At 40.8% G+C, this 23044-nt stretch overlaps 1 protein-coding gene across 7 annotated transcripts in view; it reads left to right on the top strand.

Annotated features, from left to right (window-relative positions):
• LOC114566338 (unconventional myosin-XVIIIa) overlaps window positions 1–23044 on the top strand; it is a 62272-nt gene that overhangs the window by 30062 nt on the left and 9166 nt on the right. For 5 of the 7 annotated variants that reach the window (XM_028594684.1, XM_028594680.1, XM_028594678.1 and 2 more), the window contains 24 exons: window positions 419–578; window positions 678–864; window positions 983–1208; window positions 1350–1459; window positions 2598–2663; window positions 4121–4249; window positions 9631–9774; window positions 9958–10047; window positions 10296–10415; window positions 10517–10634; window positions 11889–12016; window positions 12182–12336; window positions 13258–13381; window positions 13526–13726; window positions 14093–14203; window positions 14634–14738; window positions 14929–15075; window positions 15280–15393; window positions 16404–16520; window positions 17084–17167; window positions 20332–20469; window positions 20777–20962; window positions 21060–21199; window positions 21859–21903. In XM_028594684.1, coding sequence (XP_028450485.1) covers window positions 419–578; window positions 678–864; window positions 983–1208; window positions 1350–1459; window positions 2598–2663; window positions 4121–4249; window positions 9631–9774; window positions 9958–10047; window positions 10296–10415; window positions 10517–10634; window positions 11889–12016; window positions 12182–12336; window positions 13258–13381; window positions 13526–13726; window positions 14093–14203; window positions 14634–14738; window positions 14929–15075; window positions 15280–15393; window positions 16404–16520; window positions 17084–17167; window positions 20332–20469; window positions 20777–20962; window positions 21060–21199; window positions 21859–21903 — 3145 coding nt within the window. The remainder of the gene's footprint in view (window positions 1–418; window positions 579–677; window positions 865–982; window positions 1209–1349; window positions 1460–2597; window positions 2664–4120; window positions 4250–9630; window positions 9775–9957; window positions 10048–10295; window positions 10416–10516; window positions 10635–11888; window positions 12017–12181; window positions 12337–13257; window positions 13382–13525; window positions 13727–14092; window positions 14204–14633; window positions 14739–14928; window positions 15076–15279; window positions 15394–16403; window positions 16521–17083; window positions 17168–20331; window positions 20470–20776; window positions 20963–21059; window positions 21200–21858; window positions 21904–23044) is intronic. The other 2 variants (XM_028594685.1, XM_028594683.1) reach the window with 1 other exon arrangement.

The raw sequence follows: 23044 nt of genomic DNA, 5'->3' as shown, positions 1-23044 counted from the left end.
AGGAATTTCCCCATATATTGTTTAACAATTTTTGAGACTATAGTCAGTGAATACTCCTCTGTGAAAGTGTTGTTTCATCCTTCAAAAATAACAGCTAAAAGCTTCATATTCTTACTCTTCATATAGGCCAGATTTGAGCTTTTCTCTTTTTATCATCCATATCTCTTTGATAGTCTGCCGCATGAACAACTAGGTTGGGAACAGATTGACTTTTATTATTACTGTATCAGTAAAGTTTATGTAGGTTTGTGACAGCCTGTGCGTACCAGAGTAATGAAGACAAGGTGAATCTTTGAAAAACCCTTCATGCAGACTGTCTAACCATTTTCCTAAACTTCTGAAGGAAACTGCTCATTTTTGTCATTTGTCTCTCTGCGTGAGCCAGGGAATCTCACACTACCTCCTGCATTTACAACAGGTCACACTTTCCTCCTGAAGAGTGAAAAGGATCGTCATTTCCTGCTGGGCCACAGCCACGGGACTGACTGGGTGGAGTACGATGCCTGCGGGTGGCTGAACTACGCCAAGCACAATCCTGCATCTACCAATGCTCCAAGCCTGCTGCAGGACTCCCAGAAGTAAGCTTCACACATGCAGGAGCAGAGGGTTTTCACATGAAGTATTACTTTAGTGAATTCTTTACAAAACGTTAGGCTGAAGTAATGTAACTCTTGCAGGAAGATCATCAGCTCGTTGTTCACGGGCCGAGCGGCTGGAGCCACTGTTCTCTCCGGTTCCATTGCGGGCCTTGAAGGTGTTTCCCAGCTGTCGTTGCGACGGGCCACTAGCATGAGGAAGACTTTCACCACAGGGGTGGCTGCTGTCAAGAAGAAGTCTTTGTGTATCCAGATAAAGCTTCAAGTGGTGAGAGGAGAGGATGAAACTAATAGCATTTGGTTGTTTTAGATACGTCTTTAGATACATCTGTGGAAAATATTGCTCTGGCGTACCAGAGTCCCTAACCCTGCTCTATATTTTCCAGGATGCTCTCCTCGACATGGTGCGGAGGTCCAGGATTCATTTTGTTCACTGCTTATTGCCCAAAGCAGATGCCCTCAAGGCTCTGAGTGGATCCTTGTTCAAAGGAGGGGAATGTGAGGCTCAAGGGGAGACTGGAGATCCCGGCTTAATGCAGCTAGATGTTGCCTTGCTCCGTGCTCAGCTGCGCGGCTCCAAGCTGCTGGATGCTCTGCGGATCTACAGGCAAGGTGAGGAAGCTGCCTAACTCACATACTAAGGACAGGCATACAAATACCAACTACTCCTTGTTTTCATAGGGTCCCTCCCAAAATATCACTCTACAAACATTTCCAGAACCTAATGTTGTTATTCGGTTCTGACCTTTACAGGTTACCCCGATCACATGGTGTTCTCTGAGTTTCGAAGGCGCTTTGATGTGCTGGCACCGCACCTCACCAAAAAGCATGGGAGGAATTACATTGTGAAGGACGAGAAGAGAGTAAGTCCATCAACGAGAGAGAGGAAAATGTACAGCTCCGGCAGTGGCCAAACACAGTGAAGATTAATGTTGTGAAGAGGCAGCTTCATTAGATCTGCCCCTGATTTGTCAGCAGTCAACTGACAGAGAAATAAACCCTCATTTATCAGAGCCATTGCAATGATATAATCAACTTAACCTTATCAGAATCATGCCTGTTAAAGAGGGAGAGCGGTAATGTGTCTTAGAAAGTGCTTCACTGTGTTCAGTGCTACAAAATACCATTCAAGTAGATGTACTTGTGAACTACTGTAAGCATTGGGAACTAGCTGCCAAGATTTCCCCAGTTGTTTTGACAGTACTGGTGCTTTTGTTTTAAATGTATGAATAATGATTGTAAAAAAAAAAACTTTAGAAGATGCTTGGTGCGAGTTTTAATCGTAGAAGTTAACTATCAATGAGGTCTTGCTGTGCATTGGTCCTCTGCTAGAGAAGCCCAGATTAAAGTACAGCAAGAGAAAAAAAAATTACAAAAGTTTGTTTCTAGAGAGAAATGAGGGTGAGAGAGTAAAATAATGGGGTTAAGGGAGAGAAAAGCTCTTTTTCCCCTGTGTCTGTGTTTTGTGGCTGAGTTTCTGTGGAAACACTGGCAAACAAAAGCCCCTCAGTGCTCGTGGCAAACCTCTCCTGGGGTAATCTAGATGTGGTCTTTCAGGCTGGAGGCACAAGAAGAAAGAGGAGGCTGAGACAACAATGCACCTACAGCATACAGGCTGGTAGATCAACAGGGAGAGGCTCCAGACTGGCTGATATTGTACCTCTGCATCGGCTTTATGTGTTCAAAGACTACCAGGGGGTCATGAGGAATATGCCAGGAGCAAGTGGATTATGGGGGGGAAAGTTGTAATTGGTGTGTGGTTGGGAGGGTCTGAGGAGCCAACATTTCCCCAAGCCTACTGACTTACTTTCAAAACGAAATCCAGCCGGAAATGGATGTGAGAGAAGAGGGGGGAAACTGCACTGTACCATTAGTTCAGCATGTTAACTTAGGGGAACTGCGGACTACGGAAGTGTGTCCGCGGTGTCAGTAGAAGTTCCCACTGGATCCAGCAGAAAGACTAAGTGTGTGTGTATGTTTGTGTACATGTGTGTTACACAGGCTGTGGAGGAGCTACTGGAGTCCTTGGATTTGGAAAAGAGCAGCTTCCACATGGGTCTCAGTAGGGTAAGTAATGCCACCACATATCAAACAAATGGTTTTAAATTATTGAATAAACCTTTTCTGTGAATCAAGGTTTTACTCCTCTTAAAGCTCGAAGCACAGAGCTGCACAGCTCTTTTATCCTTGTATTTATGACTTAAAAAGACACTTGCTGTCTGGGGGAGTGTGTCTTTCATTACACCTGTTCCCTCTTTGAGGTTTGTTTGTCATCCTGTTTTCTGGAGAGTTGCCAAGCCTTGCCCCTTTAGCCAGTGGCTACCCGAGAGGCATTTATCTACCCTGCCCGACTGTGTGATCGCAATTCTTTCTTTCTTTTCAGGTCATTAGAGCAAATTCTCGCAACTGATAGCCCTCTTTGTTTTTCCCCATCATCGTTGTAAAGTAATCACAGTAAACACTGCCTGGCACACTGAGGTCTAATCCTATCAGCTGGAAAGTGGCCATCAGCCAAGAAGGAAATCAAAGGAAACAATAACGTAGAAAACAGTGGAACTTGTGCTCCCAGATACGTGCGCTGTACAGGCCCCGTTTTAAAACACATGACACAAGAATGGTTTGGAGGCAGCTTCACATGGCGCAACACTTTGAAGTGTGAAATGGGCTGAGAAGTAGACAAGCACAGTTGGCCATTCACACAGCATATTCCAGTGGCATCCTAGCAACCTGCCTCACTTGCATGCCAATTACACCAGCCTCATACCAGCAGTGGAATTATGGCTCTTGACAGGATAACATGAGCCATTAGAGATAGCCACGTGTCTAAAAACAGCATAGCTGCATACATTTTAGAAAGTACTACAGTACATGCATCTGATGATGACAAATAGCTTCTGCTCAAACCACTCAGCAATTTTAAAAGTAATATTTTCTGATGTCATTGAATGCCGCACTCGTTCTCCCTGCCGGTTTGCATATTCCCCTACTGAAGCTTCTTGTTCATTTCCAGCTTCTGCTTGGTTAACAAATCACATATGGATTTGGTCATTTATAAAGCATTGGGACTTGTATAGAGAGCCCTTCGGTGGAGACAGTCCATCATCCATCCATTTTAATAGCTTGCTGCCATCATATCTGGATTGCATTCACATTGCCTAATCCCTCTGAGGTTTAGACAGGCCGTGACGTGACCTGCTTTATATTGGCTGTTTACCTGTGTTTTACCTTTAGCCTAGATTAGAAACAGACAAGGCTGATTGTCTGAGATAATAACTTCATCACAGCTTCCTCACTTAGATAAGACTCACTTGTCCAGGGATTACACGGCCTCTTATTGATTTACTGCTTCAGTGCACTTATTTACTTTTTAACTCAGTTCTGTTTCTATTTTGCTCTAAAGCAGGGCCTCCAAATCCAATTTCCTCCTGGCTAAAATAAGCATCATATAATATCTCAGTAATGAGAGCATTGTTTGCTAATACATTAATTTGATTGTATGTGTGTGTGTTTGTGTTTTGTTCTAGTTGTTCTTCAGAGCCGGCACCTTGGCGAAGCTAGAGGAACAGAGGGATGAGCAGACCAAGCGTAATCTCACCCTGTTCCAAGCTGCCTGCAGGGGCTACCTGGCACGCCAAGCCTTCAAGAAGAGGAAGGTAGGCAAGACGTCGACATGAGAAGAACAGCTTGGTCTTAAAGTTAGTCCAAGCCCAAAACACCAAGGACATAGTAATCTAAATTGAATAATGATATATAGTATTTATTGATCACATATTTCATCCAAATGTAGGGCTGGGCGATATGGACAAAATCAAATATCACGATATTTTTGACCAAATACCTCGATATCAATACCACAACGATATTGTAGTGTTAACTATTGGTGCTTTAACAAAAATATTTACACAATGAGATTTTTGATAAATAATCATCAGTAATGTGGATATAATAACTAAGTGGGTAAAGGCAAATAATAGAACAGTTACAACAGCCTGGTAAATTCAGAAAATGACATCACTTTACTGTAATGCAGCCTTTAAATCCAGGAAAAGACTGCCACTTATGCCATATCACGATGTTACGATATCCAAAATCTAAGACGATATCTAGTCTTATATCGATATATTGCCCAGCTCTATCTGAATCAGAGAAAATATATGGCAAGACACGAGTTACAAGTGCAAAAATAAATGTGATACTTGCAAAAGCAAACAAAGTAAGTATCAAGGTCCATTTTTCTGCGTGGCTCTTTTTTATTTTTTATTTTTATAAAGTAGTTGAAGAATGTGAGCCCCAGAAGCCTTGTTGCCTAGCAGTCCACCAGGAGTTAAGAGTTCTTCGTTCAGAGCTAATTTTAGCGCCTGTTTGCTCAGCTTTTTGGGTAAATCTAACCCTCTCTGCTGTAAATCTTCAACTGATTATACATGTGTTCTCTAAATCTATTGCCCTAACCCCCTTCCTCCTGTTCTGTAATCCATCCATCCAATCAGCTCTCCCAGGGGGATATTTGATAGTGATACATCCACTTCTGTTGCATTTGATCAAACTGCTCCCCTTAAATGCAGACTTATAAAACATACTGCTGACTCACATACCCATGTGCTCCACCCATCTTCCATTTTTCTCCCAGCACGTGATGGGTCCATCTCTCTGGACCTCATACATGTCCTCTTTTGATGTATAGGGCCCTGCAGTCCTTCTCCCTCTTTGTGATTACTATTTAAGTGAATGTGCCGCTTCAGCTGGCTAGTGATGAACAAGCAGAAACAGAATCAACATTGCTGCTCTCCATCCAGTATGACATGCTGCTAGTGAGTAGATGTCATATATATGATGCCAGTAAAACTATTAAATTGTCATCTTTGCAATAAGGTAAATTACTATGACCTTTTTATATTACTGGACTTCCAGCTTTCTTCTGTGTTTGGTGTTTTTACCATAAGGGTCTGAGTAATGGAGGTTGGTTGAAAATGGGGGAGCCAAGCTTTGGCCAGTGTATTTTCTTTACCAAGTCCAAAGGTCATTCTTCACACATTGAAGCAGACTAAGAGCCTAGTGCTTCATAATCTGTGAGAACTTGAAGTAAATTAACAGCAATGAAACTATTCAAAAATGCTAGGCAACTGTGCAATTACAAAAGTCATTAGCATAGAGGCAATGTTTTCCCTCTGCCCCATGTGACCCCTATGTCCTGCAAATGCAACTATAATAGAAGAAGAGAATTTATTTTCATTTTATCTTGCAATTTCATTGCTCTTAAAAGGTTGGAAAGGTAAGATGTAACATACAATTATGAATGTGATTGAATGTGACTGCAGATTCCATCAAGTGAGGGTTATAGGATGATGCTTATTTAAACTGTGCACATGAATATGCACATTATTGTCATGGTCATACCTAGCTTTTCTCAATCACTACAATGAAAAAAAAAAACTTTATCAGCAGAACACATACACACACACAGGCAGACACGCACACACACACACGCGCACGTGCATGCACACACACGCATGCACACACACACACACACACACACACACACACACACACACTCACATATATATATATATTCCAAATTCCAAGGACCAGTTGTAATACATTAAAGGAATAGTTCAACATTTCTGGAAATATACATAATAGTTTGCCCAAGTCAGATGAAGCTTGATGCCACTGTCATGTCTGTATGGTAAATATGAAGCTACTTCCAGCAGCCAGTTATCTTAGGGTAGCACAAAGACTGGAAACAAGGGGAAGCATGGTTCTGTCCACAAACACGGTCCGCCAAGTTACAGGCCAGACTGGCACGTAACCCCTTGTAAAACTTGATTTGTATGGCTTAAACATATAACCCTTTAACTAGTGAGCACTTATAATTACAGTAACACAAATTTGGTAAAAACTGTTTCTTGATTCTTTTGAAATTGTAAATCAGGCCATTTAGACAATCCCACAGTGTAGTTAAAATAATTTATGATAATATCAGAGGATGATAGATCCCTGATAAGACTTTTGGATAAAAAAGCATTTCAGGCTGAGCTATGTCTTATGCTTCAGAATATACAGTGCACGGACCATTCTTATTCAGTGTCTGGAGCAGCTTGGTGCAAGTATTCACTGCATTGTAATAGTCCAATCATGCATGATCAATCTCCCGTCTAAAATGATTTGACAAGTCATAAAAACAAGTCTAAAAATATAAATCTAAGCTTTTAATATTATTTAATTGTGCACTGTATAGAAATCAAAAATGAGGAGCAGTGCCAAGTTAAGTTTTCTTCCCTTTGCTTTCCCCTTGTTTTTCACCTACTGCTCAAACAACCAGAATATGCTGGAGTTATTACTTTTCAGTTGTTACATGTGTGGCATACCATCTCTTCTTGCAATGATTACCTGAAAGCCTATTTTTTCCCACTGAATCTCATTCTGTTTATATTATTCCTGATTTAATTAATCGCCACCAGAGTAATGGAACACAAACAGGGCTGTGGAATGATTTTCATCTCCCCTTCTCTCCATGATTTACAGAGTGTGTTTCTGTTCAATCTTAGAGTAATCATCGCATAATAACACCCACTTGCGCCTTTGCTGTTCCTCTCTTATCTCTTTGTGACTATTGCTAGTGCCCCATTGCCTCTTGTGCTGTTTGAAGTATCCAGTCTTACTGTAACAGGTACAGTAGATAATACTTTGCCTCTGGAACAGTGCGGATAAGTTCTGGTGAAGCCTCTCAGACCCTTGCTGGTTGATGTATATAGATGTGACAGAAAGTCACAAGTTCCATTGATTGATATTCCCTGGCATGTTAACCTTGTGAAGCTGTGCCAAGTCCATGTGACATTAAATGACAGAACCATAATTTTCCTTTTTTTTTCTTTTTTCATTTTTCAACAGTCTCCTCAAGGGGACAACCTGACATTTTAAAAGTCTGTTATTTTGCCTCAGCAGGCTTTCACCCAGTGCATTGGGAGTTTTGTCCTTCAGGTACCCTTCAGTTATATGCATTGAAATCAGTGTAAAGCAGCAAGCATTAGCTTGCTTTAGCCTAGTGATACTATTCATTTCCCCCTTCATTGCAACAGTGCTCACTGAATTTTAAGATATACCTTTTTTTTTAACCTGGAACTATGGGTTTGCATAAATGAGATAGCCTGTAAAATATAAAAATAGAGAAGAAACAAACACACCTCCCACTGTAAAGGTGTGGATAGGCTCTGCATTGTGTCACAGACGAGGTTCCTGATTAGGCCATACTGTACGTGTAATCAGAGATGCTGTCCTTTAGCAAGGCATTTTTTCATGTTGAAGAAATCCTCAGAAACTAAGCATACAATAGTTTGCTTCAGAAGTGGGATCAAAGTGACATCAGGCGGTGCTGCAGTCATATATCACAGCACACAGATGTCTCACAGGTGTACAGACATGCTTGCATACTGTACATACACATGCCCACACACTAAAACACATTTTTAACTGATTGAAATGTAGAACATTGAGGAAGAGAATGGAAACATACTTTTGTCTTAATCTTGGCTCACAAACCTAATTCGCATCACCCTGTTTTACAGCTGTCACACCCTCTTACAGTAATGTGATATGAATACCAAAATGTTTATCCACGGTGTTCATGCAGTATAATCTTTTGTTTGTTTTCTATTCATTTTAGACTAAATTTGACAAGAGAGACCTGTTTAAATTTTCTGTCAGAGATTTGCTGCATTTTGCTCCATGTTAAGGCTTTTACTGTGTGACAAATCCTAATTGATCATAGAGAGTGCCTTTAGGGCGAAATGTACCTGATGCTGAGAATTGCGTCGGTCTAATTGGGTTTGCCCATAATCTGCTTCTGCTGCTGTTGCTGGAGAGCCTCATGCATAAGCAGCATGGAAATTGTGTAATACTTGGAATTAGCTGCCAACATGTTTGATTTAATTAATCAGAAATTAGCTTCCAGTCTTGGAAAACACACTCTGCAGAAATTCTCTAGAGGAAGCTGGCAAGTCCTGGGCTAGCTGCTAGCCCATGCGCAGGCAATATAACACAAGAATGAGGAATGAGATGTTTTTTTCAAACATTGTTCATTGATGGTGAGGATGATATGGCAACAGTAGATTAATTCAGTAAAGCATTTATTCCAGTGAGTAAATAAGATTTTCCTTATTTTCGGGCATTGTTTTCATTGATTGTTTTCATTAAGGCTGCACTAAAAATAATTTATTTATTGTCAACTTGCGCAATAAACTCATTGCGAAAGACTGCGACACATCGCGAAAGACACTCAGGGATTTTTTTTAGTTGAAAGAGAGTATCAGTAGCAAACTGCACTTTAAAATAGGGCTGCACAATAATCACAATTTTATCGAGCACAATATTTGTTAAATGCAAACCATTTTGGATTAAGTATTGTGGTGCTGCAGAGATGTTTCAACTTACAAATCGTATCCTACAGACTAAATCTTTGTTTGGTACAGCTCCTCGGAAAAATCACACTATAATCATTTAAATTCTTTTTATTTTAATATTTTGTAATGAAAATGAGAATAATGATACAAAAATGATCATTCCCTCCAATATCTTGAATCATATCGCAAACACAATATCAGTCAAAATAATCAGATATTTTCCTTATGTTGCGCAGCCCTATTTTAAAATGTAACTATCATTCTTTTTTTAATGCCTTTTGTGTTCAGTTCAATTTGTTCAATAAAATAATGTTGAAATTAATTGTTCTCATGTCATGGACCTTTAGACACTGCTGTCCTGTGATATCTGTACATTACATTATCTCTTCCTACTACATTTAACACCATGTAATGGACAAATTGCAGCAGTCAAGCTATTGTTATGTCTGTTGTCTTGATTATGAAGCAATTATTTGTGTAGAAGATCAATTTACAGATACCTTACAATTCATTTCACACTACCTATTACACTACCATTGACTCAATCTGTGTATCTCTGTGTGTGCACACCACTACAAACACTCGTATTCCCGAATGTGCTCCTGTTTGGTGACTTCTTCTCCGTATGTGTGTTTTAGATTCAGGATCTAGCAATCCGTTGCGTCCAGAAAAACATCAAGAAGAACCGTGGAGTGAAGGACTGGCCATGGTGGAAGCTCTTCACCACAGTCCAGCCCCTCATTAAGGTCCAGCTCACTGAGGAGCAGATGCGAGGCAAAGACGTGAGGAGGCCTTCCTGTGTGATACCCCCCCACCCGATTCCTTTCAGTTAGAAAGCCTTTAATCCACTTCTGCCACTGCAGAGTGGAACTTCCTGTTATTCATTTTTATAAGTGTTTCTTAATATTTCACAGTTTTACTTGGAACATTACAAATAACCTATTTAGCTACATTCTTTGCTCCAGGAGGAGATACAGCAGCAAAAATCGAAGCTGGAGAGGGTGGAAAAAGAGCGGAATGAGCTGAGACTGAACACGGATCGATTGGAGAGCAGGGTGGGTCCCTTCGCCTGTGGCAATGCATGCTGGGAGGATGGTGTTTAAGATTGGTGGCAGAGTTAAACTTTAATTTCTGTTAGATATCTGATCACCTACTTGTACAAGAACGGTGGCGAGTATTTTGTAGTTTTGTATTACACCCTGTGTGTGTGTGTGTGTGTGTGTGTGTGTGTGTGTGTGTGTGTGTGTGTGTGTGTGTGTGTGTGTGTATGCGTGTGTGTGTGTGTGTGTGTGTTTGTGTCCAGATCTCAGATTTGTTGGCAGAACTGGCTGATGAGAGAAGCACTAGTGAGTCAGCATCCCAGTTGCTGGAGACTGAGACTTCAGAGAGACTCCGCCTGGAGAAGGACATGAAGGATCTACAGGCACATATACACACTGACATAAACACACATAATATTTCAAAAATTCCAACGTGAATGTGACTGACAAGCTCTTATTTTGATTGGTGTGTGAACCATTCCAGGCTAAGTTTGACGCCATGAAGAAACAGTTAGAATCACAAGAGATGGAGGTGATGGAAGCTCGGCTCATGAAGACATCAGAGCTCAACGGGGAGACGGATGACGATGACGACGATGCTGGTTAGTTGAGCTAGAAACTGCTAGTTGCCATTTGCAGGTGACACCATAGACACCAGAGACATGGCATCCATCCATGTTTCATTCTGCCCATTCTATGATGCAGAAAAACATTTCTCTCTCTTTGGAATCACAACCTTGGTCATCAGTTTTTTTAAACATTTGTTTTCAATTCCCTAATGAATTGGTCCTTGTGACATTTTCAGCAGCTTGCCAAGACCTGCCTAATGGGCATGTCAGCTCAGGTCAAAAGCATATTTTACCCAACCGCTCATACCAGCATTATGTGCATAGTTTGAAAAATCTCCCTTATACTAATTGTAGCTGCGGGAATTAGCGGCTTTGTTTCACTGTTCCAGCAGGAGACATGGCAGTGACACTTGGTCACATCTTGCATAATATATTTAAGTATATTTTCCACGTTTGGGATTTACCGCTAGGGGATTAAGATGTTCGCTCCCAGGCATACAACTAATGCCTGTTGCTGATTGGTCTCCACCTGCTGGGAAAGAGAGCTCCCGCTGAGAGAGAGCATATTGCCCACGGGACTTTTTTTTTTCCTGTGTTCCCACCCCCCTTCAACCCACCTCAGCAGACAAGCCATTACAGAGCATATCAGAATTCTTAGATGAATGAGAAAATAATCGTTGAGATCAGAGCTGGTGGCCCTGCAAGTTGTCATTATGCTATATATATGCTAATGAGCAGCACTGATGGAGGAGCCGGTGCTGGTATGTGAAGGAGAAATGGACAGCCTCTAAAATGATAAGGCTTGGAAATGAACCTGAACCTGAATATCTGCCTGGCCGCTGTTATAGTTCTGATAGCCTCTGACAGCTCCAGAATTAGGGTCGGCTAAGAACTGTGGAAAGTGCCACTTAGATGTGTCCTTCTCTAACCACTGTTGTGTGTGTGCTCTGAATTCTTACCTGAGGTTTATCCAAGATTAGAGCTGCAACGCAAAGGCTGCTTTGTAGTTTTCTCTTGAATTCTTTTGAACTTATAAGGTCGGGATTTGATGAAATACATTTTATTGCCTTAAAGATTATATTATTTCAGTCCTTGAACGTGATAACCATCACAGCCAGCACAGTGAACTCCATAATCCACAGCATCCATCATTTCTGAGCTTTTGAGCCTTTTTCGTCTGTATACCATGCTAGACCTGCATTAAAGGCTTGGACATACTTTCCACGTAGGCAGGAGACACCCAGAATGTCACACAGACATTTTCTAAATTGTATGTCTTTCCTTTAGGAGGCGAGTGGCGGATAAAATACAACCGAGCCATTCGTGAAATGGACTTCACCAAAAAGAAACTCCAGCAGGAGTTTGATGAAAAGCTGGAGACAGAGCAGCAGAGCAAAAGACATCTTGAGAGAAGGGCAAGAAACTAAATCAAGTTTATTTTAATGTGTGGTTACCACACACTTCTATAAATGTGATAATAATGGTATGCATTGAACTGTCATACAAGAATAATAAAAAATGTTGTGTGTTTGTTTGCATGTGTGTGTGTGTGTGTGTGTGTGTGTGAATGTGCCCTGCAGCTGGCTGATTTGCAGACAGATAATGAGGATGTGCTGCGCTCTGTGCAGCAGCTGAAGAAGAAGTGCCAGAAACTGACGGCAGAGCTGCAGGACACCAAGCTTCACCTGGAGGGCCTGCAGAGCCGCAACCATGATCTGGAGAAGAAACAGAGGAAGTCAGTTGCAGTGTCTTCATCTGGCCATCTATTTATCTATCTGTCTGTCCGTCCTTCTTTCTTACTTTCATAAACACAAATTACAGAGAACATTTTGCTCTTTTCTCCTTGAAAGGCCTGGCACAGGCATTCTGACCCACACGGCAGAACACTAACTTTTTTTTTTTTTTTTTTTTATTTGAGTAGTGACTGAGATGTTCTGTAATCTGTGGAATTGCATTAGCTGAGAAAATGACTCAGGCTTTAAGCACTTGAGAAGCTATCGCTGTGGCAGAATGTGATCTCTCCCCTGTGGCTAATTGAAGATGCTCTGTGGGTGAAATTATTTTCAGCTGCGCTTCAGAGAGAAAAACAGGGAATTACAACGAGCTGACAGCATGAAACACTTAGCTGTTAAGTTCACTAACCATAAGTGGTTCTGCCTCAGACAATTGAAGAAAACATTTTGCACATTATTACAACCCAATTGTAAATTGTTTGGTTAATGGAAGGGGATAACAGTTGAAGCTTAAATAGAAGTAGTGCTGACGTGAAGTTGGGGCTCTGTGTCCAGGATAGCCTCATAGGCTCATAGTCTGCTCAGTAACAGCAGTTAAGGTTAGATATTGAGTTAGCAGGCTCAATATTTTAAAATGTTCATACACATCACTTCACAAAGACATGACAATTTATGATGACAAATTACTTGATGTACCAGTTGTATCTACTACATCTCATGTAGCCTTCTGCAAATTGGCACATATTGGCACTTTGTGTAATTACAGATACACAGTTTACTATGATGCTCAACTGTTCAGCCCGATGGAATCCTACTCTATGTACAATCAACATTTTGCTGAGCTGTGTATTTGTGTGTGTCTGTGTGTCTGTGTGTGTGTGTGTGTGTGTGTGTGTGTGTGTGTGTGTGTGTGTGTGTTCCAGATTTGACCTGGAGCAGAACCAGACTCAGGCCGAGGTACAAAGAGAAAGGAACCAGAGGGAGAAGCTGGCTCGAGAGAAAGACATAATGACTGGTGAGATGTTTAACCTCCGCCAGCAGCTGCAGGTAAGCTACTTTACACTACAGTACACACTTCAAATGTACTCTGATTTCCTCTCTCAGGGACTACATGTCTGCTCTCTCTGCTCTCTGTTTGACATAACTGGGCTGGTCCAGATGTGCGCTTTACTTTGTCTCTTCCACCTGCAGGACAAGGACGTTGAATTGTGCACCGCAAATATGAAGGTGCAGCAGCTGGAGGCCGAGCTACAGGATCTGTCTTCCCAGGAGTCGAAGGACGAAGCCTCGCTGGCCAAAGTTAAGAAGCAGCTTCGCGAGCTCGAGGCCAAGGTGAAAGACCAGGAGGAGGAGCTAGACGAACAGGCTGGGACCATCCAGATGCTGGAACAGGTACAGGGTGGTGCAGATGCGGTATTTCATACCAGTATGGAGCAATATAGTTTTTATTTCTAAAAGCTGCTTATATCACGCTATTCAGAATTTCAAACTGTAATTCTCTGAGTGCTATAACTCCTCAAAAAACTGCCTCCTACCCTAATATCCTTCATGTACCATCATGTTGTATACACTTATTTCAAGAAATCATTTTATAAGAGTCTGTCTGTCATTTTGGATTTCTCATTTTGGAAGAAAACCAATAATGATTGTTCTTTTTCATTTTGTGTATATTTTAAATCTGTGTTTGTGCATTTATTTTATGAGCTGTTACATGTGTATCTGTGTGTGTGTGTGTGTGTGTCCTCATCATGTACTCAGGCTAAGCTGCGGCTTGAGATGGAGATGGAGAGGCAGCGACAGACCCACTCTAAAGATATTGAGAGTAAGGATGAAGAGGTAGAGGAGATCAGGCATTCCTGCAGTAAGAAGGTAGGTCGTGCTCATTCTCACACTTCAATCTGTGCACATTTTCCCTATACATAGCCTCTCTATCTTGAAATTACAATTGATCCTGCCTGGTCAGGTATTAGCATGTATTAGGAACAACAAGCACAGCTCAACTCATAATCTCAAACATCCACCCAACACAGTATATGCATATTAATAACAAGGTAAATACAATCCAGAATACAAATTGTGTTGGCAATTCTATCTATATTAAAAATTAAAAATTAAATATTTTATTTTGAAAGCTTTGTTGACGGCTCTGGAGGCTAGCAGATCTGCTCATCCATTGGGATCCATTTGTCTTTGAATTGCGAGAGCAGCCATGTCTAACAGGATGGTTGATGGCGTGTTATGTCTGACTTTGTTTGTCATCTGTTTGTGCATCCTGACATCCTGTTCATGTGTCCTGCAGCTGAAACAGATGGAGGTGCAGCTGGAGGAGGAGTATGAAGACAAGCAGAAAGTGTTGCGTGAGAGAAGAGAGCTCGAATCCAAACTGCTGACTGCCCAGGATCAGGTACTTCCATCACTCTGCCTCTGGTCTCTGTCAGTGCAGTTAAGTGCGTGCGCTTTAGTGTGCGCCACTTCTTTTGATCGGGAAGAAACTGCTTTTGAGTCTGGAGAGGTGCTGTGGCTTTTTGAAGGAGGATAGAAAACTAGAGTGTGTGTAACATTTACCGGCTAGAAGGGTGTGTTTTGTCCTTCAGGTGAGCCAGAGAGATGTGGAGACAGAGAAGAGGCTAAAGAAAGACTTGAAGAGAACCAAAGTCCTTCTGGCTGATGCACAGATTATGCTGGACCACCTGAAGAGTAACGCCCCCAGCAAGAGGGAGATCGCCCAGCTCAAAAATCAAGTATGCCACCATATTTAACCCTTTACTGTGTCTCATACTGATATAACATACTGATCCCAACATGAACTTTTGGTCTGTTATCAGAATATAATTTTGTACAGGTTGATAAATCCTCATTCCTCTGCATATCCAGGATAGATCCTATCTATCCTATCCAGGGTAGATGTTTGTCTCTCACTTTCTCCTTCCTCCTGTTTCTCACAGCTGGAGGAGTCAGAGTTCACTTCCGCGACAGCAGTGAAGGCTCGAAAGGGCATGGAGATTGAAATAGAGGACTTGCATATCCAAATGGAGGATGTGGTCAAAGCTAAGATGTCGGTGAGTCTTGACATCTGTCCGCTATGCGTCCCGAGTGTGCCACATAAATTGAGTTGTAGAGTGGAACTGCACTAATTGTGTTCCAATCAATCAATTGAGTAGGTTTGAATGCCAATCAGTTCTGCATATGTTTCGAACACAATATGTTTTTGCGTGTTCATAATCAATAGTGTGTATATTATCACACATAATAATAATGATGATCTATGAAATAATGAAATATGCCTACCCTTTTTTCATCTCGCAATGCAGAAACAGACTTTTTGATAGAATAAGAATTAGAATGTTTGATAATAATAATAGTTTATGTAAATGTTTCTATACCCTTCTTTTGATGAACAAATGAAACTCAAAACAACAAACAATGTTTAATCAATGTAATGTAATATCAAACTTTCACTCTTAAAAATGCAGCAGGGCTCTTACATTAACATGCATGCATCATCAAGCCATAGTGGGATATTAAAATAATATATGCCCTTTGGCATTTATCTGATTTCAACTTTTTACTCTAATGGATAAATAAGCTTTGTGACTGTTTTTTTTTTTTTCTCTCTCCATCTGCTCATTAATGGCTGTCTCATGAGAGTACCGCCTGCATGTCAGAATCGTAGACTGAGGATGTTGGTGTCTCTGGGGATGACACACAGAGTGCTGTGTGCCTGCGCTTTGCTTGTTAATTGCTGCATTTATGGCAAGGGAAGGTCTTGTAAATGCGTCAGATTATAGAATGCATATTAAGGGCCTGAGTCTCCCCCCTGAACACGGAGGATGAACTCTAAATAGGACATCACCAGTATGCTGCACTTTTCCCTGCCTAAATGAGCCAATTGATTAGCTCCAATTGGTCTCATCCTCCAGCCAGAGCCCCCATCCAGATTGTGTTTCATTGCCATCAGATGAGATTCCAGGACGGCTTGGCCAGCTAATGACCGTTTATCATATTCAATAGCTCATGAATAAATCCTTTCTATACTAAAATGCGTGTGTTTCCTCCTCATTTTGTTCAGTTGGAAGAACAGGTCAGCCGTCTGCAGAGGGAGAAGAATGATCTGCAGTCTCGTATGGAGGAGGATCAGGAGGACATGAATGAGCTGATGAAGAAACACAAAGCTGCAGTTGCCCAGGTAACCCAAGTTGCCTAACACCTTGGTGATCAGTTTGGAAGCCTTGAAAATATGATGTATGAATTCCTCTGGCATCGATGCTCAGACCAAGATCAGACAAAAATAGTGGAATTCCTGTCATTATTTGTATTTGTTTAATTGTATTTAGTTTGAGAAGTTGTCTTTAACACAGCCATTAACATTCAGTTCTTTTCTGCATGTTAAAGCAGAGTGGCTTAGAGGTTTGGAGGACATATTCTCCTCCAAACACAGTGTGTGCTCTGCAATCAGGGAGATGCAATCTGTGCTACAGCAGATCAAATGACAAATTATTTGGCACAGACATATTATGCTCATTAAACATTTGCATTACTGTAAAAGGATGCTTTTTGACAGATAATTGAAGCATACCCCGACACACCCTTTCTCTCTTTTGCACGCATATAAACAAACCCTATTTCTCTGACTATGGACTTTGTCTCTGTGTGTGTGTGTGTGTGTGTGTGTGTGTGTGTGTGTGTGTGTGTGTGTGTGTGTGTGTGTGTGTGTGTGTGTGTGTGTGTGTGTGTGTGTGCGCGCACTAGTCTGCCAGGGACTTGAGCCACATCAGTGACCTGCAGGCCCAGCTTGAAGAGGCCACAAAGGAGAAGCAGGAGATCCAAGAAAAGGTACAAGGAGTATTCAGAAGCACTATAGCTGCCTGCCAGGAAGCTTCCCGCTGCCTCAACACTTCTCTCTGATTAGACCTCAGCTTTTCACTGAGTTTCTCTGATTATTGTGACCAAAAATGCTCAGTTTCTGTGGCAGCTTTCTTCTCAAAAACTGAAATGCAATTTGCATTTAAATAGCAGGAATCAGTGAGGATTTACAGTAAGGACATAAATTGTTCTTTTGCCTCTCATTACTCATATTTAAAAGAAGGGTCATGTACATAAACTCAGAAGCTTGTTTCCTATGGTTTAACCAATTAGTTAGTACAAATGAAAGCACTAATTCTGGTCCTTTTCAACAATTATCTTCAACTTGGTTCAGTCTTAGTGATTTATCTAATTTATTGTCTTGTTTGTCATTTGAAAGCCAATGCATCCCTTTATTTTTAAAAATCAGAAAAAATTGTCAGGAAAGTGAAAAGTTGGCAGTGGGAAACAAGTATGTAAACAGTACGTTTTGTTTCTTCATCAGATGACTTAACTATCGATGTGATAAAATGAGATAATTTGACATGATAGCAAAATCTTGTTACTGAACGCTGATAGAATAGAAAAAAATGTGAATATGCCATTTTACTTTCAAACTAAAAAGCCCTCACATCAGATGCCCACAGCAGAGTCATATTTGAAATGTCAAACCTCTGCTCTATGGGATTTTTGTATTTGCCTGTTGCCTTGTACACTCACGCTCACCCACTACATTTTTATGTAGAGACAAGTTGCCCTGAGACATTCATTCGCCTTTTGTGTGTTATTCCAAGTACAGTACATGTGCCCTTTGTCCATATCTCCATATGGACAAGAACACATGTACTGTACTGTGCTATGTTAATGCTGAATTTGTAGAAAGTCCATCTCTTATGTTTTCAAAACCAAACTTTCTGCATTGTGCTGTAAGGCACTTTAGCTCTGGTATGAGTAATAGTTAAAAGCTATGTGTTTTTAAAATTTTAACAATTAGAAACAAGGTGAGGACGGAGTGTTGTTTTGGTTGTTTTTTCGGTGGACAAAGAACTTTGATTAGCAATGTTAGACACCGTTTTGCAGGCTTACCAGTCCATACATGGCCCCTAAATTGAGATTGACAGTTGTGGTTCAGAGTGAAATATCTCCAACAACTAATGGTTGGATTGCAATGACATGTACATTCATGTAACTGTAACAATATATCCTTTAAATGTCCCATATAATGCTCATTTTCAGGTTCATACTTGTATTTGGGGTTTCTACTAGAACAGATTTACATGCTTTAATTATAAAAAACACATATTTTTTTTTGTACTGTATTTCTAAATATACCTGCCTTAAAACGCTCCGTCTTTTTAAGGCCCCCTCCCAAAAAAGCCCAGTCTGCTCTGATTGGTCAGCATTTCCGGGTCCTCTGCATCTATACTCTCGTAGTTTCCGCACCGCCATTGCAGCCATGAAATGACTGTAATGGCACTGTAGCAGCACTTTCTACTATATATAGTATAGTTGTAACATCACAACCGTATGCAAGTCCTGACGGCTCGTTTAAAGGTTCAGTTTCTAAATATGGGCTGTGTGCATTTCACTGTGGATTGAGGGTTTTAATACTACATCTAGACCTGCTTTATAATAAAAAAAGACATGGAAATCTGACTTTTTACAATATGGGACCTTTACTTTGTATTCCAGCACACAAATAGTGTATGTATAATAATAGCTTCTACCTCAGCTGTACTTTGTGTTAAGTGCTAATTTGCAAATGTTAACATGCTAACACACAGTACATTAAAAACTTGTAAACATCAGCAATTTAATTGTAAGCATGTTAGCATATTGTACAACTGGTTTACAGCGCACTCACTAACAGCTTTGTATGTGAATTATATGAATCATAAACCTGGAGCTAGTGTACAGCATCCTCATCTGATTCAGACTATTTGTTTAGTTTCTGTATCTGCTGTGCTTGAGTCATCAGCTAAATGATTGAGCCTCGGCATCAATGATGATTATGTGGTAAAAAAGGTTAATGCACCTGATGCAGGCCTATGTTGATGATAGCACTTTTATAATAATAGTGCTTTTGTAATAATAGCGTTTCTGACGGAGCACTATTTGTTCAGAGGATAACCTCTAACATGTCATGCGTGTCATGTATTAATGCATGCCTGTTTTCTTTGTTGATGCATTTGTTTGCACAATGAATTTCCTCTGGGCTCTTAAAACTGAATTTCCCAAGTATATGGCAATCTAGTGCTTAGTTTGCATGCACATTACACACTCTGGACTTTCAGAGGGTGTCTTCTTTTAAGTGTTGATATATAGTAGACTAAACAAATTAAATCCATCTGCCTTGAACAGAATGTTTCAAATATAATTTCACTAAAGGACAGAATTGAGCTCTTGCCACCTCCTAACAGCAGACCCTGTTTCTATTAGATTAAGCTGTACGCGTGCCAAAGCTTTGGTCCACTCAGTTATATGCACCCATCAGAAATGTTTTGGCTACACTAGAGACACATAGCAGGCTGTAAGGCATTGTTAAAACCTGCCAGAAAAGGCAGAGATAGCCATCTAAAAGCCTCTGACCTTGAAGTTGTTATCTCATCGCCAGTAGGAGGGAAATCTAGCTTCTTTAGTAATATCAAAGGAGAGCTCCAAATCCTCCTTGTCTCAGTCCCCCATTAGGTTCCATACAGCCTTTCGGGCCGGTTTTGTTGTGACGTATCTTTCTTCTTTTATCAGTCATGAGAAAATGATTCAGATAGAACGTACGTTGCATGAAGCTGTGCCCTTTCCCAAAGCCTGTGAAATTACTGTGACTCGGTGTTACTCAGCCTGAACCACAAGCTCTTCTTTTGACCATTTGTGGTAGAATGGGGCTTATCTAGAGCTCATTATTCAGGCTGGATGCACAATATTTACACGTACCAAGATGGATTAAGTTTACACAAAAAAGGGTGAAAAAGTGAACATTAATTTACTTTTAATACATACACATCAGCACAAAGTATTTCCTAGTTATTTCTACTTAAGAGGAAGTGGAAAAGCAGAGGTCAAGAAGGAGGTGTGAAGTCAGCGCTTGCTCCTCAGAGAGTTGTGTGTGTTTACATGTATGTATGTATGTACACTATGTGTTTGTGTCCCTCCTCCAGCTTCATTCACTGCAGAGCCAGCTAGAGTTCCAAGAACAGTCCATGGTGGAAAAGTCTCTTGTGTGCCGTCAGGAGGCCAAGATCCGTGAGCTGGAGACCAAGCTGGAGTATGAGAGGACACAGATCAAACGCTTGGAGGTGAGATAATCCTCTTTGTCTTGTAAGTGTAAAAGACATGCTTAGTAAACATATCAATGCAAATTTGACATTACATTTTCTATATATCAATATGTAGAAATTATATAAAATGAGGGTATGAAGCCCCTTGCATAGCTCCATATCTTTGAGTTGCTGGTTAAGAAAAGCATCCACCATGGGAAGTTTTAACATGCTTTAAGGGACAAACATTTAAGAGTAAATACAGAACAAAGGAGATCATTGCATCACAAGAGTTGTTCACTTTTGTAAGTACAAGTTCTCTCGCTTCACCTCAAATCCTCTCCAGAGCCTGGTGGGTCGTCTGAAGGAGAACCTCGAAAAGTTAACAGAGGAGAGAAACCAACGCATTGCTGCAGAAAACAGGGAGAAGGACCAGAATAAGCGAATGCAGAGGCAGATAAGAGACATGAAAGAAGAAATGGGAGAGCTGTCCAAGAAGGAGGCCGAGGCCAGCCGGAAGAAGCATGAATTGGTAAGGCTTTGAGTGCTGGGAGACATGATACGATTCACTGGAGTTCACACTAGAGGAGGTAACACGTGCTTTGTCTATGCTGTGATCCTTTCACCAGGAAATGGACATCGCGAGCTTAGAGGCAGCAAATCAGAGTTTACAAGTTGACATCAAGCTGGCCTTCAAGAGGATAGGTGACCTGCAAGCTGCCATAGAGGACGAGATGGAGAGTGATGACAATGATGACTTAATCAACAGGTACAGCACAGCTTTAACCTTCTCCGAAGAAAGATACAATTGCCTTTGCTTCAGTAAATCTGTAATGTGTGCTTGCTACATCAGGGGAAACTGTGCTGTAGCTAGAGGCCTGAGTACCAGCGCAAGTTATCTTGCTGCACGGAACTTAGAAAATGAGAGCTGCTAGTTCTTTTAAGTAGCCTGTCAATCTCAACTTGCGTCTTTTCATTCTCTATTTCCCACATCTTCCGACATCAATTTCTCCCTAACCTCCTCAGTACTCTATGAGTCATATTACACTTTGTCTGTTCTCCAAATACACATGGTTCATTCGGCTCTCTGCTTCTAACCTTTTCTCTTTTGCGCTTGTTTCCCCTGTTTGGTAACTTATTCCATCTTTGCAGAGGGGTTGAGGTTATGCTAGCTCTGACACTGACTGCAGTAATACAGACCTTTAAAAAGGAAGACATTACACACAGCACCTTTGTTCGAGATGAGGCCGGCTACAGCATGAGTTGATTTACCGAGTCAGTGCTTTACTTTAGTGATTTTATGTTCCTGTGTAAGTGTAAAACTATTTATTTGCTGTTATCTTAGTTTGTCCTCTTTTTGCACTGTTTGTGTCTCACCTTCTCTTTTTTCCTTGTTCCCCTTTTTGGTGTTTTCCACACTTCTGGCAGCTTGCAAGACACGGTGACAAAATATCAGAAAAGAAAGAACAAAACGTGAGGATGGAAAATGCATCCTTTGTTTCTGTCATTATGTTTTTTTTGCACGTTTTTTCTTTCTCACACATTTCAACCACAAGAGAGAATAATGCAGTATTCCTTATCATCTCGGTTTGTGTTGTTCACAATAACACTGTGAGGAGAAGTCATTTTAAAAAGAATGGAAAGCTGTGTCTGTGGTTTACATCTCTGATAAAAGCTCAGCTTCAGGGATGGCCCCGGTGTTTCTTTTAGTTTAGTTTTATTTTGTGCCAAGTGTCCGGAGGTGTCTGTACACAGTCGGCCTCGTTGGAGATTCCAGAGCTTGTTTTTCTACCTTCAGACATCAAGAAGTTATTTGAAAAATCTGATGGCACACAGAATACTTTGCAGAATGTAAACTAGAATGGCAAATAGACTCTAAATGACACCAGCATTCTCCTTTAAGTCTCACTGCTATAGAAAATATGAATAAAAAAACAGTAACAGTGTTACAGACCTGCGGTAATACTGCATCATTGTCTCCATGAATCTTTTTTGCGTCAGACATTTGCCTCATCATACACCTTCATCATTTTGCACTAAACTCCACTGATTCTTACCTGTCTTCTGCTCCTCTGATGGTTTTTCAAAGCACATGCAACCACAGGCCACATCTCACTGAGTTTGTAAGGGGAATACACTGTGCATTATTTTCACTTTATATGTCCATTTAAAATCAAAAATATAACATGGTAATCAAATTTCCAATATTAGTTGTTTGACAGTTTAGAAAAAAAAAGTCTTATGTTTTTCCTTTTGGTTTACATATGATATGAAGCGAGAAGGATATCAGAAATCATTACAATACCGGTTGAAAACAAACTAAAAATGAAACAAATGTGCATTTGGACAAATTTGGGCATACTGTATGCTTTTACAAAGAATAGGACTAAAAATGCTATGCATTTTCGCGTAACTGTGATGCTTGTGACTGTGAAATGATTGCAGCACCTTGTCTGTCCACGGCTTCACAGTCAGCAAGTGGTGCATGACAGTGATGGCAATGTGCGCTACTGAAATGTTTTCACCCAAAAGCTGTTGATTTCCATGCATGCAGGTACTCCACTAATTCAATTTCATTGCATTGTGTTGTGAAACATTTAACTTTAAATACAAA

The sequence above is a fragment of the Perca flavescens genome, chromosome 13 (genome assembly GCF_004354835.1).
Source record: "Perca flavescens isolate YP-PL-M2 chromosome 13, PFLA_1.0, whole genome shotgun sequence".
NCBI classification, from domain to species: Eukaryota; Metazoa; Chordata; class Actinopteri; order Perciformes; family Percidae; genus Perca; species Perca flavescens.
The sequence above is the reverse complement of the archived record's forward strand: the minus strand, read 5'-3'. Positions and strand labels throughout refer to the sequence as shown.